This window comes from Haliotis rufescens, unplaced genomic scaffold (assembly GCF_023055435.1).
Source record: "Haliotis rufescens isolate VD_foot unplaced genomic scaffold, xgHalRufe1.0.p SCAF_17, whole genome shotgun sequence".
NCBI lineage: Eukaryota > Metazoa > Mollusca > Gastropoda > Lepetellida > Haliotidae > Haliotis > Haliotis rufescens.
The window spans coordinates 25,848,787-25,864,984 of record NW_025963857.1 but is presented as its reverse complement, the minus strand read 5'-3'; the positions used below and the strand labels follow the sequence as shown (position 1 = coordinate 25,864,984).

Here is a 16,198-nt window from a genome sequence, read left to right as displayed (position 1 = left end):
CCACCTACCTCATGGTGAAGGCCTTTCTGTAGAGGTTAGTGAGTCTCCACCTACCTCATGGTGAAGGCCTTTCTGTACAGGGGGGTGAGTCTCCACTTACTTCATGGTGAAGGCCTTTCTGTACAGGGGGGGTGAGTCTCCACCTACCTCATGGTGAAGGCCTTTCTGTAGAGGTTAGTGAGTCTCCACCTACCTCATGGTGAAGGCCTTTCTGTACAGGGGGGTGAGTCTCCACTTACTTCATGGTGAAGGCCTTTCTGTACAGGGGGGGTGAGTCTCCACCTACCTCATGGTGAAGGCCTTTCTGTAGAGGTTAGTGAGTCTCCACCTACCTCATGGTGAAGGCCTTTCTGTACAGGGGGGTGAGTCTCCACTTACTTCATGGTGAAGGCCTTTCTGTACAGGGGGGGTGAGTCTCCACCTACCTCATGGTGAAGGCCTTTCTGTACAGGGGGGTGAGTCTCCACCTACCTCATGGTGAAGGCCTTTCTGTACAGGGGGGTGAGTCTCCACTTACTTCATGGTGAAGGCCTTTCTGTACAGGGGGGGGTGAGTCTCGACCTACCTCATGGTGAAGGCCTTTCTGTACAGGGTTGTGTGTCCCCACCTACCTCATGGTGAAGGCCTTTCTGTACAGGGGGGTGAGTCTCCACCTACCTCATGGTGAAGGCCTCTCTGTACAGGGGGGTGAGTCTCCACTTACTTCATGGTGAAGGCCTTTCTGTACAGGGGGATGAGTCTCCACCTACCTCATGGTGAAGGCCTCTCTGTACAGGGGGGTGAGTCTCCACTTACTTCAAGGTGAAGGCCTTTCTGTACAGGGGGTGAGTCTCCACCTACCTCATGGTGAAGGCCTTTCTGTACAGGGGGGTGAGTCTCCACCTACCTCATGGTGAAGGCCTTTCTGTACAGGGGGGTGAGTCTCAACCTACCTCATTGTGAAGGCCTTTCTGTAGAGGTTAGTGAGTCTCAACCTACCTCATGGTGAAGGCCTCTCTGTACAGGGGGGTGAGTCTCCACTTACTTCATGGTGAAGGCCTTTCTGTACAGGGGGGTGAGTCTCCACCTACCTCATGGTGAAGGCCTTTCTGTACAGGGGGGTGAGCCTCCACCTACCTCATCGTGAAGGCCTCTCTGTACAGGGTGGGTCGTGAGTCTCCACCTACCTCATGGTGAAGGCCTCTCTGTACAGGATGGGTTGTGAGTCTCCACCTACCTGATGGTGAAGGTAGTGGTCCTAACACAAACAGCACCTACCTCATGGTGAAGGCCTTTCCGTACAAGATAGGTTGTGAGTCTCCACCTACCTCATGGTGAAGGTAGTGGTCCTAACACAAACTGTACCTACCTCATGGTGAAGGCCTTTCTGTACTGGGTTATGTGTCTCTACTGGCATCAGGAAGTCACACGGAATCAGGCGGGTTCCTGGAGATCAAAGGATCATATGATACTACATGCATCTATTGTGACTTAATAGCCTCTGATTGACCAATCATAATCAAGTTAATTCCAAATTCATGGTAGAATAAAGAATAATCAAATACTACTCAAATCTTAAGTTCTTTAACTTCTATTGAGAAGTAAGTCACATAAAATTCAAATTAATTAATTAATCAAATATAATTTGCTTGTACAAAAACATCATTCCTTACCCAAAATAGATTTTCAAAATATTTTCTTAATAAATGATCTTGCTGTATTCAAGCAGCACCAGTGCAGGTAAAACGTCGCAAGTGCAGGTAACTATTATTGCCAGGTTGCACCCAGTGCAGGTAACATTTCCCACCAAATGTGCACGGCAGCAGTTATATTTGATAAAAGAAGAAAACTTCATATTTTTCAGAACTGGATGCAAAGCTTTCTTAGAATTCAGGAAACAGAAGTTCATGAAAATAGTGAGATACACAGGGGGTCTGAATGCAGTGAACTTGTAGAACAGTCACTCAGGAGGTTGCAATCACATCAAACAGACACTTTGAAACTTCTTTTTCAGGCTGTTTACTGGATATCAAGATGTGAAAAGCCATATACAGATTTCCCCAAAATATTCTCAAGTTTATTTTCTCTTTGAATTTATTTAATATATTCGAAATGCCGTTAACTGAAAACACAGTGTTTCAATTTATGGTATCATAGCTGTGCTAGGATTGTGGGGTATCTAATGGAATTAGGTACCAGGTCTTAATCTTATTTGGACCAATCAGAATCAAGCATTCCTCTGAGCCATGGCAGAATGTTGGCAATATGCCAGCTTCATCCGAGCAGCCTGTAAATATCGAGTCTGGACCAGACAACCCAGAATAACAAGAATAACACTGTCCTCACTGTCTTCAGTCAAAGACTAACAAATTCATTTCTTAATTTTGTTGTTTTTGTTTAACGTTGCACTCGGCAATATTACAGCAATATCACAGCAATATTACAGCTATATAACAGCGGTCTGTTAATAGTTGAGTCTGGACCAGCCAATCCAGTGATGGACATCGTAAGCATCGATCCACACAATTGGGATACAATGACATGCAATAACCAAGTCAGCGAACCTGACCACTCGGTCCCGTTAATCGCCTCTTATGACAAGTATAATTGCCTCATGGGTTGCTGAAGACCTATTCTAACCCAGTTCTTCACAGGTTATGTGTTACAGTACAGTAGAGGTGTGTTACAGAACAGTTGTGTTAAAGTACAGGTGTGTTCCCTGACAGTACAGTGGAGGTGTGTTACAGTACAGTTGTGTTAAAGTACAGGTGTGTTCACGTACAGTCCAGGTGTGTTCCCATACAGTCCAGGTGTGTTCCCATACAGTCCAGGTGTGTTCCCATACAGTACATGTGTGTTAAAGTACAGGTGTGTTCCTATACAGTCCAGGTGTGTTCCCATACAGTCCAGGTGTGTTCCCATACAGTCCAGGTGTGTTAAAGTACAGGTTTGTTCCCATACAGTCCAGGTGTGTTCCCATACAGTACATGTGTGTTAAAGTACAGGTGTGTTCCTATACAGTCCAGGTGTGTTAAAGTACAGGTGTGTTCCTATACAGTCCAGGTGTGTTCCCATACAGTCCAGGTGTGTTCCCATACAGTCCAGGTGTGTTCCCATACAGTCCAGGTGTGTTCCCATACAGTACATGTGTGTTAAAGTACAGGTGTGTTCCTATACAGTCCAGGTGTGTTAAAGTACAGGTTTGTTTCTATACAGTACAGTTGTGTTCCCATACAGTCCAGGTGTGTTCCCATACAGTCCAGGTGTGTTAAAGTACAGGTGTGTACCCATACAGTCCAGGTGTGTTCCCATACAGTCCAGGTGTGTTAAAGTCCAGGTGTGTTAAAGTCCAGGTGTGTTAAAGTCCAGGTGTGTTCCCTGACAGTACAGTGGAGGTGTGTTACAGTACAGTTGTGTTAAAGTACAGGTGTGTTCACGTACAGTCCAGGTGTGTTCCCATACAGTCCAGGTGTGTTCCCATACAGTCCAGGTGTGTTCCCATACAGTACATGTGTGTTAAAGTACAGGTGTGTTCCTATACAGTCCAGGTGTGTTCCCATACAGTCCAGGTGTGTTAAAGTACAGGTGTGTTCCCATACAGTCCAGGTGTGTTAAAGTACAGGTGTGTTCCTATACAGTCCAGGTGTGTTCCAGTACCTTGATGGATGAGTTGGTAGAAGGCATGCTGCCCATTTGTCCCTGGTTCTCCCCACACTATGGGGCCGGTGGTGTAGTCCACGCGCTGACCACTCCGTGTCACGTACTTGCCGTTGCTCTCCATGTCACCCTGCTGGAAGTAGGCTGCAAACCGGTGCATGTACTGAAACAACAGATGAACGTCACTTTCATAATGCGCCACACGGTGAGGGAGTGGTTCAACACTGCGTAGATCACTTATAGCTGTTAAACGGAGACAAGGCTGAATAGCAATCATCATCCGAAAGCCTAATTTCCAACCTTGCTACGTCAAGTGTACTTTTCTTTGCTGAATGACCACCTCCGTGGTCTAGTGGTAGAGCGTCAGCCCGGAGAGCGGAAGGTCCGGGGTTCGATCCCCGGCCACGTCATACCAAAAGACGGTAAAAGATGGTACTTGTTGTTACCCTGTCTGGCGCTTGGCATTAAGGGGCTAAAACAAGGACTGGTCAGCTCAGTATACTGTGTCTGAGTAGGGTATTCATGTTAAACTGCGGCATGGTATCTCAGTGAGCTAGCACTATAAATTGGCATCATTCCAGACTAGTACTATAAATCGGCAGACTAGTACAAGCAGCAACACACACACACACGTACATGCATGTCACTATATAAGTGCAATAATCTTTGACGCGACGTTAAACCCCATTTCACCTCACCTTCTTTGCTCAATTGTGGCGCCACCCAGTGTAGAACACGAGTCGTGTCCTTTATCATGAAAACCAATTTCCAATCAGATTTCGAGGCGGCACGGGTCGCCCTTTCAACTAAGGTGTCACAATTTTCTGTGCTAGGGTGCGTCCCTTCGCATGCCAGAAACCTATGATTGTGGGTTCGAATTCAAGTTCGCCCTGATTATGTTTAAAGATTTGTCAGCACCATACACATGCTCGTGGGTTTCACCGAAGTGGAAAACGTCTAAGACCTGCATCACTTACGGCTTTCCTCCAACATTAAGCTGACATGCCATGATATAAGTGCAATTATAAGCAGCGTTAAACCCAAATCACACACACACTCACTGTTATTTCGAAAGGCTTCACAAAGATGGCTACCGTACCCGACAAACTGATCGAGCAGATAACGAAGCGATCTAAGATTTCATCCCTGACAGACGAACAAAATGGCAGATTACCACAGTAACAATTTCACGGATTACGACCAATAACGAGGAGGAATTAAGTACTGAATCAGCTGAAAGTACGTACCTGGTCATATGGCAGTAGGGTGATGGACTCCGACTTGTAGAAGTTGCTGTACCAGACACCCAGGAGGGCCAGGATCACTGGAATCTGAAATACAAACACTCCACTTCTAGAGTGAGTGAGTATGATTTTACGCCGCTTTTAGCAATATTCCAGCAATATCATGGCGGGGGACACCAGAAATGGGCTTCACACATTGTACCCATGTCGGGAATCAAACCCGGGTCTTCGGCGTGACGAGCGAACGCTTTCAACACTAGTCAAACAGACCGCCCCTCTCCCCTTCTTGAAGCCATAATAAATAAATCATCAATATTCAAACATAATAATTTCAATTGTGAGACGGAATATTCTATTCATCTCATTCCAAAATTAAAGCACAGAAATAGACAAGTGGTGGGAATGGGGCAAGCATCATGTCCAGGTTGACGAACTCCATCAGGAACGTGTGTATGTGTGATGGGGATTCAGTGCTTGGGTGAGATTTAAAGTTACAGAGCTGTTACAAGTTGTGGTGACTTTTGTTTATTTTTTTTAAAAGTGGTAAGAACCCTGGTGGGTTATCCATCCAAAGCTCTTCCAAACAGACTTCCATATATTAGTGTTGCCAGAGGTATCCCACAATATTTTGAATATTTTCACACACAGTAAACTACGGTCGTAACGAACACAAAGGGACTACTAATTTTAGTTCGTTATAACCATAGTTCATTTTAAGCATATTTAGAGCATAACTACAGCAAGTAGTCGGGACCAAAACAGTAAGTTTGTTATAACCATCAGTTCGTTATAACTGTCAGTTTGTTTTAAGCATTTTCGTTATAACCGTAGTTTACTGCATGACATCTAGAAAAGATGTCTGGACTATATCAATCAATCTTTCTCAGAAATGTTTTGTACTTCAAGATTTTAGGATATCAGTGTGGTTGGGTTGCTGAAAAGCTATTCTACGCTGGATCTTCACGGGTTGATGGCTTATTGCAACAAATGAATGTGATTATTGAATTTGACACTGATATCCTAAAATTGTCAGTAACTTATCCCTTAATACCAAATCTGCAAATATTGTTATGAATTTATGGCTGGGGTGCAAAACTGAAATCTAAAATATAAAATTTTTCAGAGTTTAAAAATGTCTACTCACGTTTTGCTCCAGAGGTGCAGTGGTGAAATGTTGATCCATGTAATGCCCCCCTTCCAGCAGCTGCTCAAAGTTATCCATGCCTGTGGGTCACAAATACAAAATTAATTCTTAAACATTACTTGATTAATCTTCTCCAGTTAGTAACATTGCCTCTTTATTTCAGCCAGATACAGGTTGGGGCCCAGTTGTGTTAGGTGACACAAGTCACCCAACAGAGTTGTCTCCCTTAGGCATGCCAGGATCCTATGTTCATGGGTTTGCATCAAATTATGTTTCTAGTTTTGTTCATGTTGTTAGCACCATGAACATGGGTTTCACCAAAGTGGTAAATGGCTGAGACCTGCATCACTTGGCGCTTTCCAGACACATCAATCTGACATGTGATATTACCGAAATAATGTTCATTGCCATTCCATGTCTTAGATTTCATAAGGACCCAAGCTGGGCAAGAGATGAGAGTAGTAAGATAAGGAGATATCACAAAAACTCAGAGCTCGTCATACGAACTGAACAATTTCAGAAGGCTTTTATGTTATTTTCCCTTCACAGTGATGTGGATAGTTGCTCATATTAATCATGTGTTTGTCTGGTCCAGGTTTTATAACCTAACATCCTCGATTCTTCATGTATTAATTCTCCATTCTATCACAACTTCCCTGGACCATCATCACAGATTTGTGTCTGAAGTGATGGACCATCTCCATCACTCTTATTGCTAATGTTGCTAAAGATTTTCTTTCAAATCATCAACCAATCAAAATGCCTCTTTTGAACATAAGTTCCGCCTAAATCTACCTTAAAAATAACAATTTGCATTCAGGACGTTAAGTGATATGGATGAACAGTTTTATAAAGACAAACCAAAGCTATGATGTGGCCTTATCCATCAAGAGAGGAAATTAAACTTCAAACATTAAAGTTTTGGTTGGTTGGTTTATTGTTTAACACCTCACTCAGCAATATTCCAGCTATATGACGGCAGTCTGTAAATAATCGAGTCTGGACCAGACAATCCAGTGATTGACATCATGAGCATCATCAATCCACGCAGGATACGATGACATGCATCAACCAAATCAGTGAGCCTGACCACCCGATCCCGTTAGTCGCCTCTTGCGACAAGCATGGGTTGCTGAAGACCTATTCTACCCTGGATCTTCACGGGTCTCAAACATTAAAGTACCAACATTCAATAGCTTACCTATGGACAGAGCAATGGAGAGGCCAATGGCGGACCACAAGGAATAACGTCCACCGACCCACTGAAAGGGAAGGTTGAGTCCAATCAAGCAGTGGTAATGTAGACACTAGGGCTGTAATGGTGTGGTGAGGTGAAATGGGGTTTAACGTTGCGTCCAAGATTATTGCACTTATATAGCAACGGGCATGCACGTGTATGTGTGTGTGTGGCTGCTTGTGCTAGTCCGGACTGATGCCGATTTATAGTGCTAGCACACTGAGATACCATGCCGCAGTTTAACATGAATACCCCACTCAGACACAGGATACTGACTCCGAGCTGACCAGTCCTTGTTTTAGCCCCTTAATGCCGAGCGCCAGACAGGGTAACAACAAGTACCATCTTTTAACGTCTTTTGGTATGACACGGCTGGGGATCGAACCCCGGGCCTTCTGCTCTCCGGGCAGACGCTCTACCATTAGACCACGGAGGCGGTTAGGGCTGTAATGATTCACCGATACCTACGATATCTCGATACACATGATTCTTGAATCGTCAGATTGTGAGATCGCAATCCTCAATTAATAGAACAGGAACCATGTAGCAATTTCTAAATGACAATTTACACTTGTCAGAGGGGTAAACAAAGTATGTGATCTAGACGCTTTTGTTAAAACATGGTTGAAGCTGTCAGACTTTCATTTTTTGGAAGCCTCGGTGGCTGAGTGGGTTACATCGCTGACTTCTGGTGCTGGCAATTTGGTATCTCATTCTGGCAGTGTGGGTTTGAATCCCGGACAGGACTCAACCAGAGTGAGTGAGTGATTATGTTTTTACGCCGCTTTTAGCAATATTCCAGCAATATCACAGCGGGGGACACGAGAAATAGGCTTCACACATTGAACCCATGTCGGGAATCAAACCCGGGTCTTGGCGTGACAAGCGAATGCTTTAACCTCTAGGCTACCCGACCGCCCCGGACTCAACCAGAAAAAGTACTAGAATCTGTACTTTACTAAGAACGTGTTATCCCAAATATGACATTTGTTACAAGTGACCACTTTCTAAATGGCATTGTGTGTTCATAAACTTATTTTCTCCAAAATAAAATCCTTGAAACTTCTTCAACCATTTCTTTTATCAATTTCATCATGACGAATAATTTTAAATAGGTCTCCATTGGAAGCAAAGCATTCTTTGATCTTGTTATGTAACTGTTTTTGTTTGTTTTATATCATAGCTTGGTTTGTGGAAATATGTGTTTTAAACAAAACAAGACTGGCGACTCGTAACACAAAGTACAATATACTTACATCCCAGAAGGCAAACATGTTCTTCTCATCAATTCCGAAATCCTTCACTTTGGGCTGAAAAAAAATTGTGAATTGTTTGAATATGTAGGTAATTTAAGATATTATACATTATCCATAAGGGTAGAAAGTTCGAATTTAAATTCGAATTTGCAAATGTGACTTAAGATTAACATTGCCGATTGGCCAGTTCAATTGATATGACATCACACTGCTTTATTGTTGAGAGTGAGTGAGTGAGTATGGTTTTACGCCTCTTTTAGCAATATTCCAGCAATATCACTGCGGGGGACACCAGAAATGGGCTTCACACATTGTACCCATGTCGGGAATCGAACCCGAGTCTTCAGTGTGACGAGCGTTCATTGTTGAGAACAATGACATCATGTATGGTTGATGACATCACAAATTGATCACATTACATCATCTTAACAATTTAGTAAAATCTAAATATTTTTTACATTTGTATACTTATCCTGCATTACTCCGTATTGCATTTACTGCTATGTTTGACAGAGAGACGAACTGTGTGAGATCCAGCTGCTGAAGAAAGTTGTCCCAACCAGCCCAGGAGGCAGCGCCCTCTCACAGTCGGCACGTGACCCGGAAGTCATGACGTCACACCAAAAGACATAACTGCTTTAAACATAACATCTGAAACTTCGTGGGGAGGTAGCGTAGCGAAAGGGAGGGAACTTAGACTTCGTAATGCAGGATAAGTATACAAATGTAAAAAATATTTAGATTTTACTAAATTTTTTAACTTATCCTGCATTACTCCGTATTGCATCTTTATCAGACGGCTTGGCCGGTGGGCATACTTGCAGATGTGAACCATATTAAACCCTCGTCAAGGTCCGATGAATCCGCACCGCATACAAGTGATGACCGGAACATCTACGACCATTCCTGTCTTCAGGAAACAAGAGTCGATGCAAAAACGAAACGCCCGAATAGGTAACCGATATACAATGAGGCGTGTAGCCAAAATATATAACTTACCGAAGAGCGAAAGCGAAACGCAGTAGAACCTAGAGCTAATCTGAGGTGATAAACACCAGAGAGTTCGACGGGCCCCGCTCGGGGAATCGAAGAATCAGCGGCGTCGGCGGCAAAATCTACGACCAATCCCAAGAGCGAATGCGAAACGCAGGAGAGCCCTCTAGGCTGGAGGCAAGGAACACCGGTGAGGTCGACGGGCACCGCTCAGGTACCAGAGAAGCAGCGGCGTTGGCGTCGGCGCCGGTGTCCACATCTACTACCATTCCTGTCGTCAGGAAACGAGAGTTGATGCAAAAAGTAAAACCCGGATAGGTGACAGCAATAGAATGAGTCGGGTAACCCAAAACTAAAACTGACCTAAGAGCGAATGCGGAACGCAAGAGAGCCGTCTCGTCTGGGGTGATAAACACCAGAAAGGTCGACGGGCCCCGCTCAGGGTATCGGAGAATCAGTGGCGTCGGAGATAGATGACCTGTTGGGCTACAACCAGGGACCAAAACTGTGAACGCCGGCGACAACTTTCAAGGCTACATCACGGAAGTAGTGGTTGGTGAAGGCGGTGTCCGATCGCCACGAACAGGCTTCCCTGAACGACGGGATGGAACAGTATACCGTGAAGAACCAGTGTAAATACGATCGCCCTGATCTCATTTTATTTCAGGTAATAGCCTTTGGGGGGAGGGTCCAATCCGGCGGCTCATACGCTTTAAGGATGACCGCCCGGAGCCACAGGGAAAAGTATTCCGGCTGACCAACGACAGCGACGAAGGGGAGACCGGCAGAAAAAGGTGTTTCCTAGACTTGCGGCAGTCTTTAGATCGTAGAATAACCTTCAGTGCCCTTACTGGGCATAATGACGCTCATCCTCATCCTCGGCACCCACACTGGACGAGGGGGGAGGGGACAAGGAATGATCTATCAGGCTGTCCTGGGAGTTGAGTCTTTACGCTGACGTCCCAGTACGGTCCAGGATGAACGCGGCGCCCTGGGTACCGCATTCGAACCGGGCATGGGAGACGTCGAGGGCGTGCTGTACATGGACTCGAGCGGCAGTAGTCAAAACCAGTAGAAACACCCGTCTTCTACTTAAGGTCGAAGAAGGAAGACGAGGGGAGTGGTTCGAAGGGCATTGAAGACCACATTCAGATCCAACGCAGGCGGTCCGAACTTGGTCTTCAGGTCTTCAAGACTGAACGAGCGCAGCCAGGCCCGTGGGTCGGGAATTTTCGTCTTTCTCCGATCGTCCGGGATGGCCAGAAAGGAGTAGATGGCGACCAGGTATGTGGGGGTGGTAAGCCCTTCAACCGATGGGTGCTACACAAGTACAGAAGGAACTGATCCAGGATCTGCGGTGACGCTGTCATCGGATCCTGGTGTTTGTCAGAACAAAATGCCTGGAACAAGCATCATTTATCAGCATACAGTCCCCCTGTAGATGGACGGTGGGCTGAAGCAATAGCCTTGGTCGCTCTAGCCGAATAGCCCTTGGCTTTCTGCATGTGTGTCAGGCCTGCAGACGATAACATGCGGGTATGAGGGTGTGGCAACAGACCGTGTGGATGGAGCAGAAGGTTGGACCACACCGGAAGTTCCAGGGGTTGTCTCTGGCTATGTTTCGGAGGTCGATAACCCAACTTCTGGCTGACCAATAAGGCGAGACCAAAGTCAATGGCAGGTGTCGAGTGGCCTGGATCTCTGAAGAACCGTGGGAGGGAGAACCGGAGTCGGAAAAGCGTACGCGCGTAATCCTTCTCAGGAACGATGGAAGGCTTCGACTGCCACAGCGGTCGTATCCGGCACAGGTGGAATGGAAGACGACAGCTGGCCACATTCAGATATGAGGCAAACAGATCTAGGGTTGGGGTGTCGACCGTTTCACATAGTCTGGCCCGAGGCGCCGGAGAGCGTGAGGCGTCGGAGAGCTTGAGGCGCCTGGAACGCCGAAGATGGTGATTCTCGGGGGCGCCGGTCGAGTTTGTGGCGCCGGGAGAGGGGCGAGAACTCTGGGTCCGCAAACACCACACTACGGTGACGTCGTCAGTGGACACGATCAACAGGGCGTGACCGAGAATGCACTATCAGCAAGTGCCGTCCTGGATAAGCATTTATCTCGAGGCTGTTGCTGTGCCAATGGTGTTGATCTCTGGATCACAGGTGGTCACAATGTGGGCTGGCGTGGGCCACTAGCCACTGACAAGGTGGCAGGGGAGGTCGTCAGCAACAGGGGTCTGCGATTGCGTACCGTCGGTACGATTCGGAAAAAGGTGTGATCGCCTGCGAGCCAACCTCAAGTAGACGAAGTAAACCAGCTTCACAATCGACCGCCGGGGCATCGACGTAACCGGGTAGTAGGAAGTCGAGGCAATATGGCCATTGCACGAAGTAATGAGATCGTTTTCATCCCTGAAGCGGCGTATAAGTACTCCTGTTCTTATATCGAGGTGACGATGGAGGACGACAACACGATACGAGGCAGGTATGCAACAGGGGTCAGTGGGACGGCCGAGGGACTTTAAGTATCAAATCGACACTGTGTCCGGTAGTCAAGGCGGAAGATAGGAAGGTGTCGTAGTCGAAAAGATCAAACCGGACGAAGGAAGGCGATCTTTTCCATCCCTTGAACGCCTATAGGCGCTATCGTTCTTATAGCGAAGGGTTGATGAAACAAGGTTCCTCGTGACAGCCGTGTTGGTAGAGGAGGTCTATTGTTTCCAACATCCGTGCATGGATGGACTGCGACAGGCGCCTGGTTGAGTGGTATCACCAAGCGTACAGGTAGACATGGAAACCAATCTGTAGAAATACATGGCACCCCTTGCCATGGTAAGTTGACCTAAATCCGGTCGGAGTTGTTGACAGTCCGAGTACTTGACACGTGACATGTAAATCACTCTGCGCAGTAGCCGAGAAAACCGCCTTGGAGTCGGAACTGAGGTGTAAACTCCACACACAGACAATCCTCAATGAACTGTGTGAGAGACGATCAAGTGGTGTACCCGAGTTTTGCGATAAAACACGGAACCCCATGGGCGTCGTGGAAAACCCGGGGAGCGCCGAGGAAGAGTCTCTCTCAGGAACGCTGGCGCTAGGGTAGGGTAGAACAGCGTTGATGTCTGCGATGTCGACGAAGTAAACTCTTTGTAAGTGGATGTCGTCGTCGAATCTGATACAGACGCTGTTCACATGACGCTCTGTTTCGATGGAAACCCGCAGGTCATCTCTCCGGAATCATAGCGCTTTAAACGACGGGATTATGGATAACGTCTCAGTGGGCAAGTTGAATCAGACCAACTGTCTATTGGTTGAAATGATTCCACCCAGGAAGTAGAACGATAGTCACGATCCCGAAGACCGACGGGAGAGTAGCGAAAGGAGCGGCGACAGTTGTTTCACCATGCTTCTCCGTGTGACGAGTTATGAGACGGCAGCAAGAGAAGAGGGCAGTGGCGCCGGGGAGGCGATTGCCGATGGTGCCCCTTAAGCCGCAGTAGAAGATCGGATGGTCGGCTCGTTGATCTGAGCTTGATAAAGCTTGTTGATCTGAAGCTTGTTGAGCGCCGAAGACATCAGAGGATGCGGAGGCGCCGGAGCGCGGAGACATCAGAGGCGCCGAGACATAAGCGGCGCCGAGTCATCAGCTTGTCATGAACAAGTCATGAAGCTTGTTGAGCGCCGAGACATCAGCGGCGCCGCGTCATCAGAGGCGCCGGGAGCGCCGAGACATCGGAGGCGCCGAGTCATCAGAGGCGCCGAGACATCAGCTTGTCATGAACAAGTCATGAAGCTTGTTGAGCGCCGAGACATCAGCGGCGCCGCGTCATCAGAGGCGCCGGGAGCGCCGAGACATCGGAGGCGCCGCGTCATCAGAGGCGCCGGAGGCGCCGTGTCATCAGAGGCGCCGGAAGCGCCGCGTCATCAGAGGCGCCGGAGGCGCCGCGTCATCAGAGGCGCCGGAGGCGCCGGGAGCGCCGGAAGCGCCGGAGGCGCCGTGTCATCAGAGGCGCCGGAGGCGCCACGTCATCAGAGGCGCCGGGAGCGCCGAGACATCGGAGGCGCCGAGTCATCAAAGGGCCGGAGGCGCCGCGTCATCAGAGGCGCCGGAGGCGCCTGAGGCGCCGGGGGCGCCGGAGACATCAGCGTTGACGGTGTTGGAGACCGTGAACGGTCGTATGTCGTGCCAGGGGAGGCAGACTCTACGTTGGGAGCGCTGGAGCCGCCGGTGGAGTAGGAGACCGTGAACGGTCGTATGTCGTGCCATGGGAGGCAGACTCTACGTTGGGAGCGCTGGAGCCGCCAGTGGAGTAGGAGACCGTGAACGGTCGTATGTCGTGCCATGGGAGGCAGACTCTACGTTGGGAGCCGCCGTGAAGCTCCGCTGAGCGCTGCTGCCGTCAACGTAGGTGGGGGTCGACGAGCACGTTGAGCGAGGTGTGTCCTGGATACTCGCATGAGCTGAAGGATCACAGCGACGAATGACTGCAACATCGGCACTGCCTTGTGAAAGTACAGGGCGTCGTACAATCACGGCAGAAAGGGGCGGCCCCGACCAGATTTGTTCCCGCGGAAACAAGTGCAGCGAGGCAGAAAATCTGGAATTTAAGCAAAACATAACTATGTGGCAAAGCCACAAAGTGCGGGAAGCATAATGTGTGGCCAATCACAAAGTATGGGAAGCATAAAGTAACTCAAAAACAGTATATTTTATTAAAGTTTATGAGATAAACAAGTACGCTAAAAGGGAGCGAAAAGGCAAAGCCTTAAGCAAACACGTAACCATGTGGCAAAACCACAGAGTACGGGAGACATAATGTAACTCATAAACTTCGTATTATATTGAAGTTTATGAGAAGAAACAATTACGCTGAGCGGTAGCGAAAAGGCAAGGCTTTAAGCACACCAAACAACATACATAAATGTAATGTATTACCCAAGCCAAAGAGAGAATTCAAAACGCAGAACACGACATTACGTGGCCTCGTGGTGAATGGCCAAAATGGCGGGAAAGAAAACAAAATGGCGGGAACAACATTGCGCCCGTAAATTACTGTGACGTGAGCCACAGACGAGCGATAAACGTTACAATTTACGAATGGGAAGACCCTAAGGTCACGGCCCATAACAGGTAACAATGTAGCAGCATATAATGAATGTAGAAACACGCAAAATATAAAAAACAAATAATAAGCTTTAATTTCCACAAGGGATACAAAGTACGTCCGTCCGTGGAGGTGACAAAGCAGTTATGTCTTTTGGTGTGACGTCATGACTTCCGGGTCACGTGCCGACTGTGAGAGGGCGCTGCCTCCTGGGCTGGTTGGGACAACTTTCTTCAGCAGCTGGATCTCACACAGTTCGTCTCTCTGTCAAACATAGCAGTAAATGCAATACGGAGTAATGCAGGATAAGTTAAAAAATAGGTTGATTTCAGTGAGGTTTACTGTTTTTACGTTTTGTCATTTCTCTCTAAAAGTGACAATGAGCATGATGAGTAACGTGTATAGGTTGGTGCCCTGCCCAAGGGAGATATGGTCTTTCAACGCTTGTGTTAGCCAAGAGTAGGGCTGGCTATCGATATAGATTATAGAGATCGATAATTGATTAATTAGCGATAAATACTGGAGAAGTAACTTTAAGCAAATATGCAAAAATGTCCTAAAAAAATCGGAGTTGTAAGTGGTGACATTCATGCATGGATTACTTTGTGGACATGTGAAATATAACAAAAACAATTGGTTTCCGTTATCCGCAATTGACACGATTGACAATAACAAGTCTATTTCAGTAAATTTAAACTTGACTTCATCACAAAACTTTATGGAAGATATTATTGATGACACAATTTTCATATCGCTAATCGTTAATATTTTTTCCTATCGACAATAATTCCTATGACCGATCTTATTATCCAGCCCTAGCCAAGAGCGTTGAAGTTTATATAATCTGCAGAGAGGGGCGCAAACCATCTTCCACCACGTCGGCCACAAACGCAGTGCCTTTTACGAGAGGATGCAGAACCGAGAACCAAGGCTTGCTCCGCACAAGATAGAATCAAAACGCCCGAACCAAGGACGTTGCACGTGTGGTGTCATTACAAAGAATAAAAACCTGCCATAACAATGGACACATCTCACTCTTGTCATATAAACACAACAACCTACAACCTACCTGAAACCAGGAGTGAGTGAGTGAGTGAATATGGTTTTACGCAGCTCAAAGCAATATTCCAGCAATCTCACAGCGGGGGACACCAGAAATGGGCTTCACACATTGTACCCATGTCGGGAATCGAACCCGGGTCTTTAGCGTGACAAGCGAACGCTATGACCACTAGGCTACCCGACCGCCCCCCTCTCATGAATGAAGGCTGAAAGTTCCTCGCCCAAGGGTCAAGGCTTCTCCATTCCTCCACTCTGGACAAACGAACCAGAATTTCTTGTAGCTGGTTGGATTTTCTCTAAATATTCACCATCTGATGTTTAACCACTTGGCAAATTAGAATATGTTCAGCCTCTAAATTAGAATGGTAAACAAATATTGGCACCCTCAAAAGTTCTAATAATCTCTGGTTTTACTCATGAGAAGGAGACCTCTGGCAAAATTCTTACCGCATTTGTAGAAAGAGCCACAAAATGTTTGGATACAGCTTTTTCCTGTGGAAAAAGTAAAGTGAATTCTGTCAAGA

At 47.0% G+C, this 16,198-nt stretch overlaps 1 protein-coding gene across 1 annotated transcript in view; it reads right to left on the bottom strand.

Moving 5' to 3' along the window:
• The window catches only part of LOC124113133 (glucose-6-phosphate isomerase-like), a 40,379-nt gene that overhangs the window by 6,548 nt on the left and 17,633 nt on the right, over nucleotides 1–16,198 (bottom strand). Inside the window, exons 7-13 of the mRNA XM_046473373.2 lie at nucleotides 16,122–16,166; nucleotides 8,518–8,571; nucleotides 7,226–7,286; nucleotides 6,025–6,104; nucleotides 4,884–4,967; nucleotides 3,637–3,799; nucleotides 1,349–1,425 (exon numbers count right to left, since the gene is read on the bottom strand). Of these exons, the coding sequence (XP_046329329.1) occupies nucleotides 1,349–1,425; nucleotides 3,637–3,799; nucleotides 4,884–4,967; nucleotides 6,025–6,104; nucleotides 7,226–7,286; nucleotides 8,518–8,571; nucleotides 16,122–16,166 (564 nt within the window). The remainder of the gene's footprint in view (nucleotides 1–1,348; nucleotides 1,426–3,636; nucleotides 3,800–4,883; nucleotides 4,968–6,024; nucleotides 6,105–7,225; nucleotides 7,287–8,517; nucleotides 8,572–16,121; nucleotides 16,167–16,198) is intronic.